This window comes from Ruditapes philippinarum, unplaced genomic scaffold (genome assembly GCF_026571515.1).
Source record: "Ruditapes philippinarum isolate M1 unplaced genomic scaffold, ASM2657151v2 ctg9461_1_1_1_1, whole genome shotgun sequence".
Classification (NCBI taxonomy): Eukaryota; Metazoa; Mollusca; class Bivalvia; order Venerida; family Veneridae; genus Ruditapes; species Ruditapes philippinarum.
Window position 1 is genome coordinate 15,427 of NW_026863281.1, and position 14,791 is coordinate 30,217.

The 14,791-nt window shown below is 33.9% G+C and overlaps 1 protein-coding gene across 2 annotated transcripts; it reads left to right on the top strand.

Moving 5' to 3' along the window:
- Window positions 1–433: 433 nt before the first annotated feature.
- On the top strand, window positions 434–13,856 carry LOC132721698 (uncharacterized). 2 transcript variants are annotated; one of them, XM_060706048.1, is made up of 2 exons: window positions 434–771; window positions 11,876–13,856. In XM_060706048.1, the coding sequence occupies exon 2, from the start codon at window positions 11,883–11,885 to the stop codon at window positions 13,632–13,634; it is 1,752 nt and encodes a 583-aa protein (XP_060562031.1). In that variant the 5' UTR covers window positions 434–771; window positions 11,876–11,882; the 3' UTR covers window positions 13,635–13,856. The 2 variants fall into 2 exon arrangements, with proteins under 2 accessions (XP_060562031.1, XP_060562032.1); XM_060706049.1 differs by lacking the exon at window positions 434–771 and adding an exon at window positions 6,003–6,260.
- Window positions 13,857–14,791: the final 935 nt, after the last annotated feature.

The following is a 14,791-nucleotide window of genomic DNA, read 5'->3' on the forward strand; positions in this document are numbered from 1 at the left end:
AGGTCAAATAATGTTTGAGTTACTTGCGACACAAGTTGAAAATTGCAAATTTTTACTAAGTCAAGGGCAATAACTCTACAAATACTAAAAAAATCCACACGAAAATAACCAAGTGCACAATTACACATGCTGATCAATGTTCCTGTCAAGTTTCATGACCCTAGGCCAAATACTTTTTGAGCTATGTGCGACTAAGTCAAGGGCAATAACTCTGACAAAACAAAATAAATCCATAAGGGAAATCCAAGGTGCAAAATTAGTCCACCAAAAACCATCATAAAATCATAACAATGTAAAGCTGAAAACAATGTTTAAAATACAAGTCGGGAAGTCTTAATCATTCTGTTTTTCAAAGCTGTAATTGAGTGATTTAAAACCCCCTTTATATAATTTTCTCAACACAGTTTATGTCAACATAAAGTTTAAACATTTACACACTGATAAACTAGGGAAGATAACAACTTAACTTTTCAGCACGGTGTGAAAGAACAACTTTAAATTTAAAAAATCAGGACTTATTTTTATATTCTGAACAAGTTAAAATACTGACTGAAAAACACAATGCTAAAATTTAATAGTTTCTTGCACACTAGACACTTTATTTACGAAATAAATGTCTGATATAGTTCAGGTTTAAACTTGTAACTTTACAATGTAATCAGTGTTATAAAATAAGGAAGTAAATAAGGAGCAAATTCCACGTATCCAATATCAACAGCAAAATATTTACATTAGAAACCTGTGAGACAATTTGAGGATTACGATTTAAAGGTACAATATTTTTATTAAATATCTTAATGCCTAATAAAAACTACTCTCTCACAACTAGTGAGCATTATTATTTTATAAAGTTGTTTTTTTTTTAAAAAGGAAGTTCAATTAAATTTACATATATTTTGATACACAAAGTCATGGTATTGAAAAACTTCTGGACTGGGTTATTTTTGCCTTTTAATTATTTTTATATTAATTTTTTGTAATCAGACCAGTCAGTGGACAGAGCACTCCACTTTTCTAATTGTTTTATAATATAATTCAATAAAATCAGGGTTATAATTCTGTAAATGTGATTAGCAGACTCACAAGAATTTGAAGTTTGAAGTGAATACATTTTTCCATTTTATTGGTTATAATATAATTTTAACATCAAATTATCTTTTGAAACTCAAAAATTAGGCACGGCATAGTTACGGTTGGGGCCTATGGATTGAAGAGTTTTTGGTTGGAGCCTGTTTTGGCATAAAAGGTCAATCTCGTCTAAATGTTTAAATTTCAGACCTTTTAGACTTAATAACCCAAAAAATCAAAAACATTCATGATGTGCCCCCAATGCTACTATGAAGAAACTAGGACAATTAAGGCATTATGTCATATGTCAAATAAAATTGTAACAATTGTCTTCTTGGTGGGTGGGGTGGAAAGGGGGAAAGGCAGTGAGTGAATCTATCCTTGAACCAGGAATATAAGTAAATGTTTCACCTTATTTTATTTAGTTTATACTTCTGAAATATACAGCAGGGTCTAATTTCATTTACCTTTTACATCACCTTATCACAGTATATAAACGATTTGAACCCCAACCGGATCTTGTGAGAAGATCTCAGCATCTAAACGTACAATCAGGCGGGATGACACATTAAACTATCAAAAATCGGCTTGAATTTAATATGTTACGGTATGTTAACATTTGAATCATATTAAGAAATAATTTATCTTTGCTTAAATATACATCCATAACCTTCTTCGTAAAATACATGCGCATAAAACGCTGAGCTCTTCGCCTCATGTTTTGTTTATGTCAACACACGCCGATTACACAAGCAAATGTATGCCTAAAATTGTTTTATTTCACTATAACTCATATCTGAATCTTAACTTTATTGTCTTAACCTCATGTTACCGGACAGACACTTGTGAAAATATCTTTGAATATTGATAAAACATAGTAAATAATAGAGGCGACATTTCTGATAACTGTACCCGTCTTGCTAAAACAATTTTAATGATCTGTACCCTACTTGTGTTTTCACTGAACCATTACTTGCGAGTCACTTTTGATGATTTTTATTGTGTTTTTGTCGTATGTTCCAAATTTTAATGTGCAGAATATGAAGTTATTGTGTCAGAAGAGAAGGGTACATGTTTTAGTTCTATGTAAGTAACTAAAACTGCATATGACTGGAGGAGCTTCGTCATGTTTTCACTGTCTACGAAAATACTGGCATGAAGTGGCTGTTTATACGAATCAGAAAGTCAATTATTTCTTGATAGGAATAATTAACTAACAAACCTCATCTTCACTTACCATTCATTTTTCTTTGGAAAGATATAAAGCTAAAATATTACATATGTACTATAATTTTTTTATATTTAGTTCAACGGCATTGTTGTTAGTTTTGACGTGACCGTTATATTATTAGTTATAAAGATCGTTGACAGGTTATATGGCCCTATATAAACGGCTATTTGTAAATATAACCCGAGCTGTTAGGCGAGGGTTATATTGCAAACAGCCGTTTATATACGGCCATATAACCTGTCAACAATCTTTATAACGAATTTATAATACAGCAAGCATCATTTTTAGCGAAAAAAAGTAAGATTTCTTTAGGAATCGACAGCAGCCGTGTATATAAAACTATATAAACGTCACGATTATCCAATGAAAAATGACGTTACAAACGTGCAGTATTATAAAACGTCACGTATCAATAAACCCCGAAATATCATTACAAGATTTGTTTGCAGATTACTTATTTCAACATGTTGAAAGCTTTACACCTACCGTTGATTTCATACGCTGTTTATATTCAGTGACTTTCTATTTCTGACATGTACGACTTTTATTGATGTATATCTTTCATAGACGTCGACAATTTTGGCATCTTTTTAAACGGAGAATATTCGGGAAATTTTGAAATTTTAATTGTCAGTGTTTCAGCTATTGGTGTTATAAACTTCTTTTTTTTTTCGTTTACGTTATTGGTTGTGACGCTGAAATTTTTCAAGTAGGAAATTTTATTCTGATCATTATTTATTCTTATTTTCAAGTTGCAGTCTGGATGGCGAATAATTATGTGGCCAATGATGGCATTGAAATTCGTAGTCTTTACTCAACAGTATATGTAGTTGTATTCTTCCATGGTGATCCGAAATAAAAATATACATAGCATTATATATTTTATTAAACAAATAATTAACAATATTATCAGTTAAACCAATTCTCGGTAAATACCTTAGATCCCACCTTATATACTAAAATTCTATAACAATCGTTTATATTTGCTCGCAATAATTGATACAAAATCGTAATGAACGTAAACTTTTTCTCCAATAAATCTTTAAAAATTCTCACAAGTCAGGGTACAGATAAAATTCGTAAACTCACAAGTAGGGTTCACAATCACCAGCAAGTAACGTTCAGTTTACGGAAATGACCTCCTTGGTAAAACTCTTAAATTCATGTTCAAGATACAGCAATATGTTATGCATATGACTACATTATCGTTTGTTATTGATTACTTTAGTAGTTCGATATCACGAATCAATGTTTAACTAAATCAACATTGGAATAAGACGGATTTTTGTTCGTGTTCAGTGTTGATCACCTGAAAGCTGTTCGTGAGTTTCGATTATTTTATAGCCTTCGTGCTAACGTTTATGTTTTGCATAACTTAGACGTTTAATAAAGTTTCTCTCTTATAATATAAATATAGATTTACTAACCTAACGTCCATCAGTATCAATATAAATACCAATATCGTAAACAAGTGAAGTGGCAGAATATGGCTGACACTAAAATCTTCTCACAAGATCCGGTTGGGGTTCAAATCGTTTATATACTGTGCTTATCATACATGGCTGGAACATCATATTGATATAAAATACTTAAATCAACTAAGTTAATTGATACATTCACTATGACAAAGCATTAGATAACTAGAAATCTGTCATTCCACGAATGCCCCCGCATGCAGCCAAAATTTCAGATGTTATAATATTTAGTTTCAAATTTGTTTGCACAAATTATTTTTTTCATTTTAAGTTCAAAGCCCTTAAAACTATTCAAAGTTAACATAAACCATTTTTATACAAAGTTCAAGGCACTGAAACTACTCAGTGTTAACCTTTTGTAAATTGCATATTTGTAGTCAAAATAATACTCTGACAAAACAAAATACTTAATCCATAAGCGAAATCCAAGGTGCAAAATTAGTCTGTCAAAAACCATCATAAAATCATAACAATGTAAAGCTGAAAACAATGTTTAAAATACAAGTCGGGAAGTGTTAATCATGCTGTTTTCAAGGATGTAATTGAATGATTTAAAACCCATTTTATATAATTTTCTCAATACAGTTTATAAATGTCCTACTAGGTCAACATAAAGTTTAAACATTTACACACTGATAAACTAGGGAAGATAACAACTTAACTTTTCAGCACGGTGTGAAACAACAACTTTAAATTTAAACAAGAACGTGTTTGTTAAACACAAATGCCCCCGGCTCAGATTCTTGTCTGTAGCAATATTTCAAAAAATGTTTACCCATTCACTCAGTTATGGACAGAAAAATTGCCAAAAAATTGTAAACGCAAGTTATATAGCTTGACAAAGTCAAACCATTTTGTTATTGTGAAAAATATAAGTTGCCAAGTTCATGCAAGTTATCTTCCAACCAAATATGAAATACATCTGTCATTAAATAAAGGCTGTATGAGCAAAAGTGTAAAAATCTATTTTAAGCACTGGTGACCTTGACCAAACTGACCCCTAACTCTATCCAAAAGAAGAATACCATGTAAGTTATCTTCCTTCCAAATATGAAATCCATCTGTCAATAAATAAAGGCTGTATGGGCAAAAGTGTAAAAATCTATTTTTAGCACTGGTGACCTTGACCCAACTGACCCCTTACTCCATCAAAAGGAAGAATATCATGCAAGTTATCTTCCTACCAAATATGAAATACATCTGTCAATAAATAAAAGCTGTATGGGCAAAAGTGTAAAAATCTATTTTTAGCACAAGTGACCTTGACCCACTGATCCCTACCCCAATCAAAAGGATGAATACCATGCAAGTTATCTTCCTACCTAATATAAAATATACCTGTCACTTAATAAAGGCTGTATGAGCAAATGTGTAAAAATCTATTTTTAGCACTGGTGACCTTGACCCAACTGACCACTAACTCCATCAAAGTTTATGTTTCTATCAATTATAAATAAATCTGTCTATAGAATAAGGTCAATACACCTGTAAAAATGTAAAAATCTATTTTTAACATTGATGACCTTGACATTAGTAAAATTGACCTTGACCCAAATGACCCCTTACTACACCCAAAGAAGGAGGACCTCCCTTGTCATGTTTGTATTAAACTAAGACATCAACTAAAAAATAAAGGCTGTATGAGCAAAAATGTTTATATTTATTTTTTAAACCAGTGATCTTGAACCTAGAGACCGCTTACTCCACAAAAAATTAGAGGACTATGAAAGGTATCCACCTACTAAATATGAAAGATATCATTAAAGAAATTAAGCAATTAGGAGAAATTTAAGATAAATCCAACTTGCCGAAATAGGTTAACCAGACAAGGCCCTATTTTCAAAGTGAAAAAAGGGAAATAACTGGGAAATATGGATGACACAGTTATATAACTTGGCATTATCATGTACTTTGTTTTGATAAGTAACTGTGGAAATTATAAAGCCATTAGTATAGATAGAACTTAAGATATTTCCAACTTGCCGTTTTAGGTTAACCATTATTCATTTTCTAAGTGCTGTAAAGGGCAATAACTTGGTAAATATGAAAGCCAGAGTTATGTAACTTGCCCAGATCATGTACTTTGTATTGATTAGTAAGTGTGTAAACTAAGAAGCCAATGGTACAGGTAGAACTTAAGAAAAATCGAACTTGCCGTTCTAGGTTAACCTCGTACGGACGGACGGATGGACGGTTCAATTACTATATGCCCGGGGGCATAAAAATCAGGACATTTTTATATTCTTAACAAGTTAAAATACTGACTGAAAAACACAATGCTAAAATTTAATAGTTTCTTGCACACTAGACACTTTATTTACGAAATAAATGTCTGATATAGTTCAGGTTTAAACATGTAACTTTACAATGTAATCGGTGTTATAAAATAAGGAAGTAAAAACTGAGCAAATTCCACGTATCCAATATCAACAGCAAAATATTTACATAAGAAACCTGTGAGACAATTTGAGGAATACCATTTCAAGGTACAATATTTTTATTAAATATCTTAATGTCTACAAAAAATTACTCTCTCACAACTAGTGAGCATTATTATTTTATAAAGTATTTTTTTAAAAAGGAAGTTCAATTAAATATACATATATTTTGATACACAAAGTCATGGTATTGAAAAACTTCTGGACTGGGTTATTTTTGCATGCCTTTTAATTATATTTATATTTGTAATCAGACCCGTCAGTGGACAGAGCGCTCCACTTTTCTAATTGCTTTATAATATAATTCAATAAAATCAACAAAGAAAAGAAGGGGTATAATTCTGTAAATGTGATTAGCAAACTAACAAGAATTTCAAGTTTGAAGTGAATACATTTTTCCATTTTTTTGGTTATAATATAATTTTAACATCAAATATAATTTTAGGATTATCTTTTGAAACTCAAAAATTAGGCACGGCATAGTTACGGTTGGGGTCTATGGATTGTAGAGTTTTTGGTTGGAGTCTGTTTTGGCATAAAAGGTCAATCTCATCTAAATGTTTTAATTTCAGACCTTTTAGACTTAATGACCCAAAAAATCAAAAACATTCATGATGTGCCCCCAATGCTGCTATGAAGAAACTAGGACAATTAAGGCATTATGTCATATGTCAAATAAAATTGTAACAATTGTCTTCTTGGTGGGTGGGGTGGAAAGGAGGGGGCCAGGGGCTCTATCCTTGAACCAGGAATATAAATAAATGATTCACCTTGTTTTATTTAGTTTTTTAGTTTATACTTCTGAAATATACAGCAGGGTCTAATTTAATTTACCTTTTACATCACCTTATCATACATGGCTGGATAATCATATTGATATAAAATACTTAAATCAACTAAGTTAATTGATACATTCACTATGACATAGCATTAGATAACTAGAAATGTGTCGTCATTCCACGAATGCCCCCGCATGCAGCCAAAATTTCAGATGTTATAATATTTAGTTCAAAATTTGTTTGCACAAACTATTTTTTTCGTTTTAAGTTCAAAGCCCTTAAAATATAGTAAAACAGAATCCCTATAAAGAAAGCCAAACACGACAAAATTGAAAATGTTGCAGGCTCGGTTTGATTGAGCCTGTTCATGGACGGTACTGGAAAATGCAAGTAACCGTCCACGCCCCCTAGCACCGGCTTAAGCAGAATTCAACATTTAACACGAAAACGGTGAAATTTAGAATTTAGAAACATCCGCAGATGTTAAAACTAAAACTATTCAATGTTAACACAAACAATTTTTATACAAAGTTCAAGGCACTGAAACTATTCAGTGTTAACCTTTTGTAAATTGCATATTTGTAGCCAAAATAATAGCTACATACATTTCCACAAAAGTATGAGTGCTGAAACTGAAAATTCAAAATTTTTCCAAAATTCAAGAAAGATAACTTTGTCCAAAATCATTGAACCTCGACCAAATTCAAACTTAAACTGCTTATTCCTAAGATGTATCTATATGTTAAATTTGAGTTGAATGTGTACAACCATTGGGGAGATAATGAATTTCTGATTTTTTTTCAAGTTCAAGAGGGATAAACTCTGTAAGCTATCATCAAACCATGACCAAATTGGAAATTGACCAATGCATTCTTATGACATATCCATATCTTTAATTTGAGTGGAATATGTACAACTGTCGGGGAGATAATGAATGGGAACTTAAAATTTTTTTTTTCAAAGTTGACCTGCGCATTTCTTTGACGTATTCATATGACAAATTTGAGTTGAATGTGTAATACCCTAGAGGAGATAATAAACGGAAACTGAAAATTTCATATAATTTTCAAAGTGAAAGGGGCATAACTCTGCCAAAAATCATCGAACCATGACCAAATTGAACTTGACCTGCTCATTATTTTGAAATATCCATACATCAGATTTGAGTTGAATATGTAACACTGTTGGGGAGATAATGAACAGAAACTGAAATTTCATGTTATTTTCAAAGTGAAAGGGGCATTACTCTGCAAAAATCATCGAACTGTAACCAAATTCAAACTTGGCCTGTGCATTTCTTTAACGTATCCATATGTCAAATTAGAGTTGAATGTGTAATTACTGTTGGGGAGATAATGAACGGAAACTGAAAATTTCATATTATTTTCAAAGTAAAAGGGGCATAACTCTGCCAAGAATCATCGAACCATGACCAAATTCGAATTTGACCTGTATTTTCTCATGACATATCCATACGTCAAGTTTGAGTTGAATGTGTAATACCGTTGGGGAGGTAATGAACGGAAACTGAAAATTTCATATCATTTTCATAGCCATTATATGGTGGGGGCATAATAATATTCTACATGATTGCAAAATATACTTTAAATAATTAACATGATTGTACTGTTCCAAGTAAACCATTTTTTACGTTAAAAATATTTTACAAAAACAGAATTAAATGAAGATAAACATAATACATTGATGCCCCCACCTTCCACTGTTTTGTCAGTCTTTGGAAGGACAACATACCAGCAGAACAGCATGATAGATGGACAGATAAAGGCAAATGTAGATCACCCCTCCATGTAGAGGCGGCATACAGAAAAGCTTTTAATAACAAGAAATGTCGAACCACACATATGCCCCACTTTCTAGCCCTTGACTCATACTATTGGTAATTTTGATATAGAAACTTGCCATAAATGGGTACCTGGAAGTGTTCAGCTAAGGAATAAAGAAAAATAATGACCTACAAGTTATAACCAATAAGTATGTGAACTATAAAGACCTTGACCTTTGTACTAGTGACCACAATCATTAAGACTAATCAATATGAGAAATATGAAGACTTTGTAATAAAAAGTTTTCAAGGTAATCAGTGGAAACCATTCTTAAATTTAAGGTCGCTGTGACCTTGACCTTTGAACTAGTGATCCCAAAATCTATAGGGGTCATCAACTACATATGACCAATCAATATGTGAAATATGAAGATTTTGTAATAGATAATTCTCAAGATAATTAGCTGAAACCATTCTAGCATTTAAGGCACTTGTGACATTGACCTTTAACCTATTGACCCCAAATAGGGGTCATTTACAAATTATGACCAATCAGTTGGTTAAATATGAAGACTTTGTGATTTTGTTTTCGATTCGGAACTGCCTCGGGTATTATCTATAACTAGAACTGCCACTATCATGGCCTGAATACCCCCGCATACCACTTTGTCAGAATCAACAGTGGCCATTTAGAGCTCAAGGACAACCTCCCTGCCAAATCTGAGGTTACTAAGCCAGTGCATTGCTAAGTTATGTATTCTACATGCTTCAAATGTGAAAATGTCAAAATCAATACATTGCGGACAGGACATTCTTTAGCAAATGAGAAGAAAAGCTTTTTTTTGTCAAGGTCCCTGTGACCTTGACCTTTGACCCAGTGACCTCAAAATCAATAGGGGTCACCTTATAGTCATTATCAACATCCATGCCAAATATGAAGACTGTGGGTCAAAGGAATCTTAAGTTAATGGGTGGACAAACTTTTTGAAGTCAAAGTCCCTATGACCTTGACCTTTGATCCAGTGACCTCAAAATCAAAAGGGGTCATCTACTAATCATAATCAACATCCATGCCAAATATGAAGACTGAGGGTCAAAGGAATCTAAAGTTATTGGGCAGACAAACTTTTTGAAGTCAAAGTCCCTGTGACATTGACCTTTGACCTGGTGACCTCAAAATCAATAGGGGTCATCTACTCATCATGACTAACCTCCATTAAAAATATGAAAACTGTGGGTCAAAGGAATCTTAAGTTATTGGGTGGACAAGCTTTTTGAAGTCAAGGCCCCTGTGACCTTGACCTTTGACCTGGTGACCTCAAAGTCTATAGGGGTCATCTACTTATCATGACTAGCCTCCATGCCAAATATGAAGACTGTCGGTCAAAGGAATCTTAAGTTATAGGGCGGACAAGCTTTTTGAAGTAAAGGCCCCTGTGATCTTGACCTTTGACCTGGTGACCTCAAAGTCAATAGGGGTCATCTACTAATCATGACTAACCTCAATACCAAATATGAAGACTATGGGTCAAAGGAATCTTAAGTTATTGGGCAGACAAGCTTTTTGAAGTCAAGGCCCCTGTGACCTGACCTTTGACCTGGTGACCTCAAAATTAATAGGGGTCATCTACTTATCATGACTAGCCTCCATGCCAAATATGAAGACTGTGGGTCAAAGGAATCTTAAGTTATTGGGCAGACAAGCTTTTTGAAGTCAAGGCCCCTGTGACCTTGACCTTTGACCTGGTGACCTCAAAGTCAATTGGGGTCATCTACTAATCATGACTAACCTCAATGCCAAATATGAAGACTGTGGGTCAAAGGAATCTTAAGTTATTGGGCGGACAAGCTTTTTGAAGTCAAGGCCCCTGTGACCTTGACCTTTGACCTGGTGACCTCAAAATCAATAGGGGTCATCTACTAATCATGACTAACCTCAATGCCAAATATGAAGACTGTGGGTCAAAGGAATCTTAAGTTATTGGGCAGACAAGCTTTTTGAAGTCAAGGCCCCTGTGACCTTGACCTTTGACCTGGTGACCTCAAAATCAATAGGGGTCATCTACTAATCATGACTTATCTCCATGCCAAATATGAAGACTGTGGGTCAAAGGAAATTTAAGTTATTGGGCGGACAAGCTTTTTGAAGTCAAGGCCCCTGTGACCTTTGACCTGGTGACCTTAAAATCAATCAGGGTCATCTACTAATCAAGACTAACCTCCACGCCAAATATGACGACTGTAGGTCAAAGGAATCTTAAGTTATTGGGCGGACAAGCTTTTTAAAGTCAAGGCCACTGTGACCTTGACCTTTGACCTAGTGGTCATCTACTAATCATGACTAACTTCCATGCCAAATATGAAGACTAAAGGTCAAAGGAATCTTAAGTTATTGGGCGGACAAGAAAAAACAGACTGACGGCCGGACGGCCGGACAGCCGGCCGGACGGACGGACAAGCTGATTCAAGTATACCCCCCTTACAACTTTGTTGCGCGGGGGTATAATAACCTCGTAAACAATATGGAGTCGGTCTGTCTGTCAGTAGACCACAAGGTTTCAACTATTTATCACAAAATCTTCATATTACATATACTGATTGGTCATGGCTAGTAGATGACCCCTTTTGATTTTGGGTAAAACATATATACCCCCTCTTCTTGGGGGGCATAATTATATACCATAACATCAACTTTCATCACAAATAAAACAAGTCAAAAATATGAAATGAACAATGTATATTTCCTTGAATATTTTCCCAACAAAAATCCACAAAAAATCATTTAAGTAAGTATAAACTAGACTTTATCTTTGTGTCAAATCAGCAATGAATCTCGAGTTTTATGTTTTTGAAAACATGCAATACATAGTAATCTATAGATATTATCCAGAACTCGGCAAATGTGGACTTTTCCCAGCTAATCCGTTGGTACAAACAAACTTACCATTGTAGTTTTATGGTATACTACTCAACACAATAGATTAGTCAACCTGATGAGCTTATTTTCAAAGCTGTAACTGTAAAAGTTTGTTTGTACCTACGGAATAGCTGGGAAAACCCAAAATATTCTTAACTCAGGAGTCTATTATAATACTTTTCAGGTAAAACATGGCAGTCCCAGGAAAGAAAGCATCAAAACAATTTTCATCATCAACAACATCCATGGCATCAGATGAAGATCTTCAAATTTACTGCCAGCCTTGTGACGAGGAAGGAACTAGACTACCTGCCCATGGTTACTGTACTGACTGCAAGGAACACCTTTGCAAGACATGCTTTACAGCCCACAAAATAAGTAGGCTTTCCAAACATCATAAACTTCAGGACGCTACGAATATGCCTCAAGTTTTGCAGCAACCGTCACCATCCATTCACACAGGCCAGTCTGATGAAATAACTACACCCTGTCTTAAACATTCAAAAGAACTGATCAAGTTCTACTGTCATGATCATGTAGAATTACTCTGCAGTGTTTGTGTTACCCTTGAACATCAAGCTACTTCCTGCAATGTCAACTATATACCAGATATTTCTGGTGATATAATAGACAGCAAAGAATATCAAGTTATCTTGAATGCAGTAAATACCACTTCTGACAAATTTCAACAGATATTAAAAGATGTCAAGGACATGACATACAAATCAAACAGCTCTCTCAAAGATGCATTAGTTGACATTAAAAAGTTCCGCCAAGAAATCAACCAAAGACTAGATGAACTTGAGAGACAGACTGAAGATGCAGCTAAAGTCATAGAACAAGAAAACAACAAACATCTGAAAGCAGTAGAAACAACATGTGAAGATATAACCAAATCGCTGAAGATATCATCAGACAAAATCAAACAGCTCAACACAACAAAACAAGCTGACAAACTCTTCATTGATTTAAAACTTGCAGAGAATAAAATCAAAGTTATGAAGGAAAAACTACTAACACTGTCATCATTTGATATCAAAGAGTACAACTTTCAATCAAATGATGTAATATCAAATCTGTTCAAAACAGAGAAGTCACTGGGTACATTGACACACAAAACTTTAAATACAGAATGTCAATCTGTACAAATAAAGTCTAGACAATCTTCACATGAGGGAGAAATCTGTGTGGAGACATCAAAAGATAAATACATGTGCTGGATAACAGGAATGACTCTGCTGACTCCTGATCTTCTTATCATCACTGACTGCAATAACAAAGCTGTAAAGATGGTGGATACCAGCAGTCAATCTGTGTCTGATCAACTACAACTAGATGATAAACCATGGGATATCACCACAGTAACCAGTACTGAACTTGCTGTCACACTTCCTGACATACAAACAATACAGTTTATATCAATCTCATCAAACAAACTCATAAAGAAGCACACTGTGAAGGTTGATGGAGACTGTTATGGTATAAGCTGTTACCAAGGTAAACTTGTTGTGTCATTTGTTGATCCAGCAAAACTTCAGATCCTTGACCTGAATGGCGCAATACAAACAACAATTGATGGAAATAATATTTTCAAAGAGCCATGGTATATCACATGTAACAGAAGTTCTATCTATGTATCTGACAGGGACATGAAGACAGTGACAAGATTAAACTGGCAAGGTGATGTGATAGGTAGTTATAGTGGTATGAGTGATCCTAGAGGAATGTCACTGTCAGATGATGGTACTGTCTTTGTGTGTGACTGGGACAGAAATGTTATAGAAGAGATATCAGGAGATTGTTCTACAGGAAATGTGGTGTTGAAGAATCTGAAAAGTCCATATGCTGTATGCTGGTGTGAGGAAACAAAGAAGCTGTATTTCAGTGGTTGGCAAAAAGATGAGAAAAATGACAACTTTCTTCACATCTATAAACTATCATAAACATGGGCAAAATGTTAAGATATTTTGACTATATCTACACACATACTATATATGCTTAGATGGGCACTTAAATCCAATATAGCAATACTTTTCTATTTAGTGTTTTTAAAAAAAAATAAATGAATGTAATCAGATTTAAGCTTATTAACTAAGGCAATGTTTAATTACTGTGTACCCCAAATTGTACCCATATTAAATGCTTTTCTCACAAATATTTATTGTTTTTTTTATTGCTGATTCTAATAAATCAAAATCAAAAGGCTCAGGTACAGAGCTGCATCAGTACTAAGGGTATAGTACTTAAGTACCAGTACCAGTACTTGGCAAATTATGCAGTACCATTACCAGTACCAGTACTAGATTTTAGCTCGGTACTGCAGTACGAATCCGGGTCAGCTCGGCCCTAAAACATACTTGGCCCCCGAGTCAGCTCGGCCCTATTCCAACTCGGCACGGGTCAACTCGGCCCACTTTTAAAAATGGGTAAAGGACATCAAAGGACTCCTATTGTCACGGGCTATTATTATCAATCAATGTGTATGTTAAATATACCGATTAATTATTATTAATGATAATTATGATTGACTTATTCATTCAAATTTGATTAGTGACCACCTGCAATTAATTAGAAGCTTATATGCTATTAAGTAAACACGTTTTTGTTTCATATTTTTTTGAAAATTACTTTACAAACAAAATGCATCTAAGGAAACACATTTTTATTATATCTATATTCACAGGCACAAGTATCGGACCTGGGAAGAAAAAATATGAAGTTATTTTATCAATCTGTTCATATTTTTTCTTCCCAGGTTCGATAATCGTGCCTGTGTCTATATTAATTTTATCGAATCTGCAAGACAAATAAATAACTTTTTTTTCTAAATATACTTTATTTCAGCAGAGGTACAATGTATAATTATATAATAATAATAAGATATTTCTTATTATTCATTTACCTTAACAACATGCAAAGCAAAGTAAATACGTTATAGGCCTATATATTTTTGTAAAGTGGGCCGAGTTGACCCGTGCCGAGTTGACCCGTGCCGAGTTGGTATAGGGCCGAGTTGACTCTTTTCCCTGCAGTACCAGTACTTTTTTTGGTGAAGTAATTAAGTATCAGTACCATTACTTTTATATATTCATCAAAGTTT

Excerpts from the sequence above, each read along its gene's own strand:
- LOC132721698 (XM_060706048.1), top strand. The coding sequence starts at position 11,883 with ATGGCAGTCCCAGGAAAGAAAGCATCAAAACAATTTTCATCATCAACA.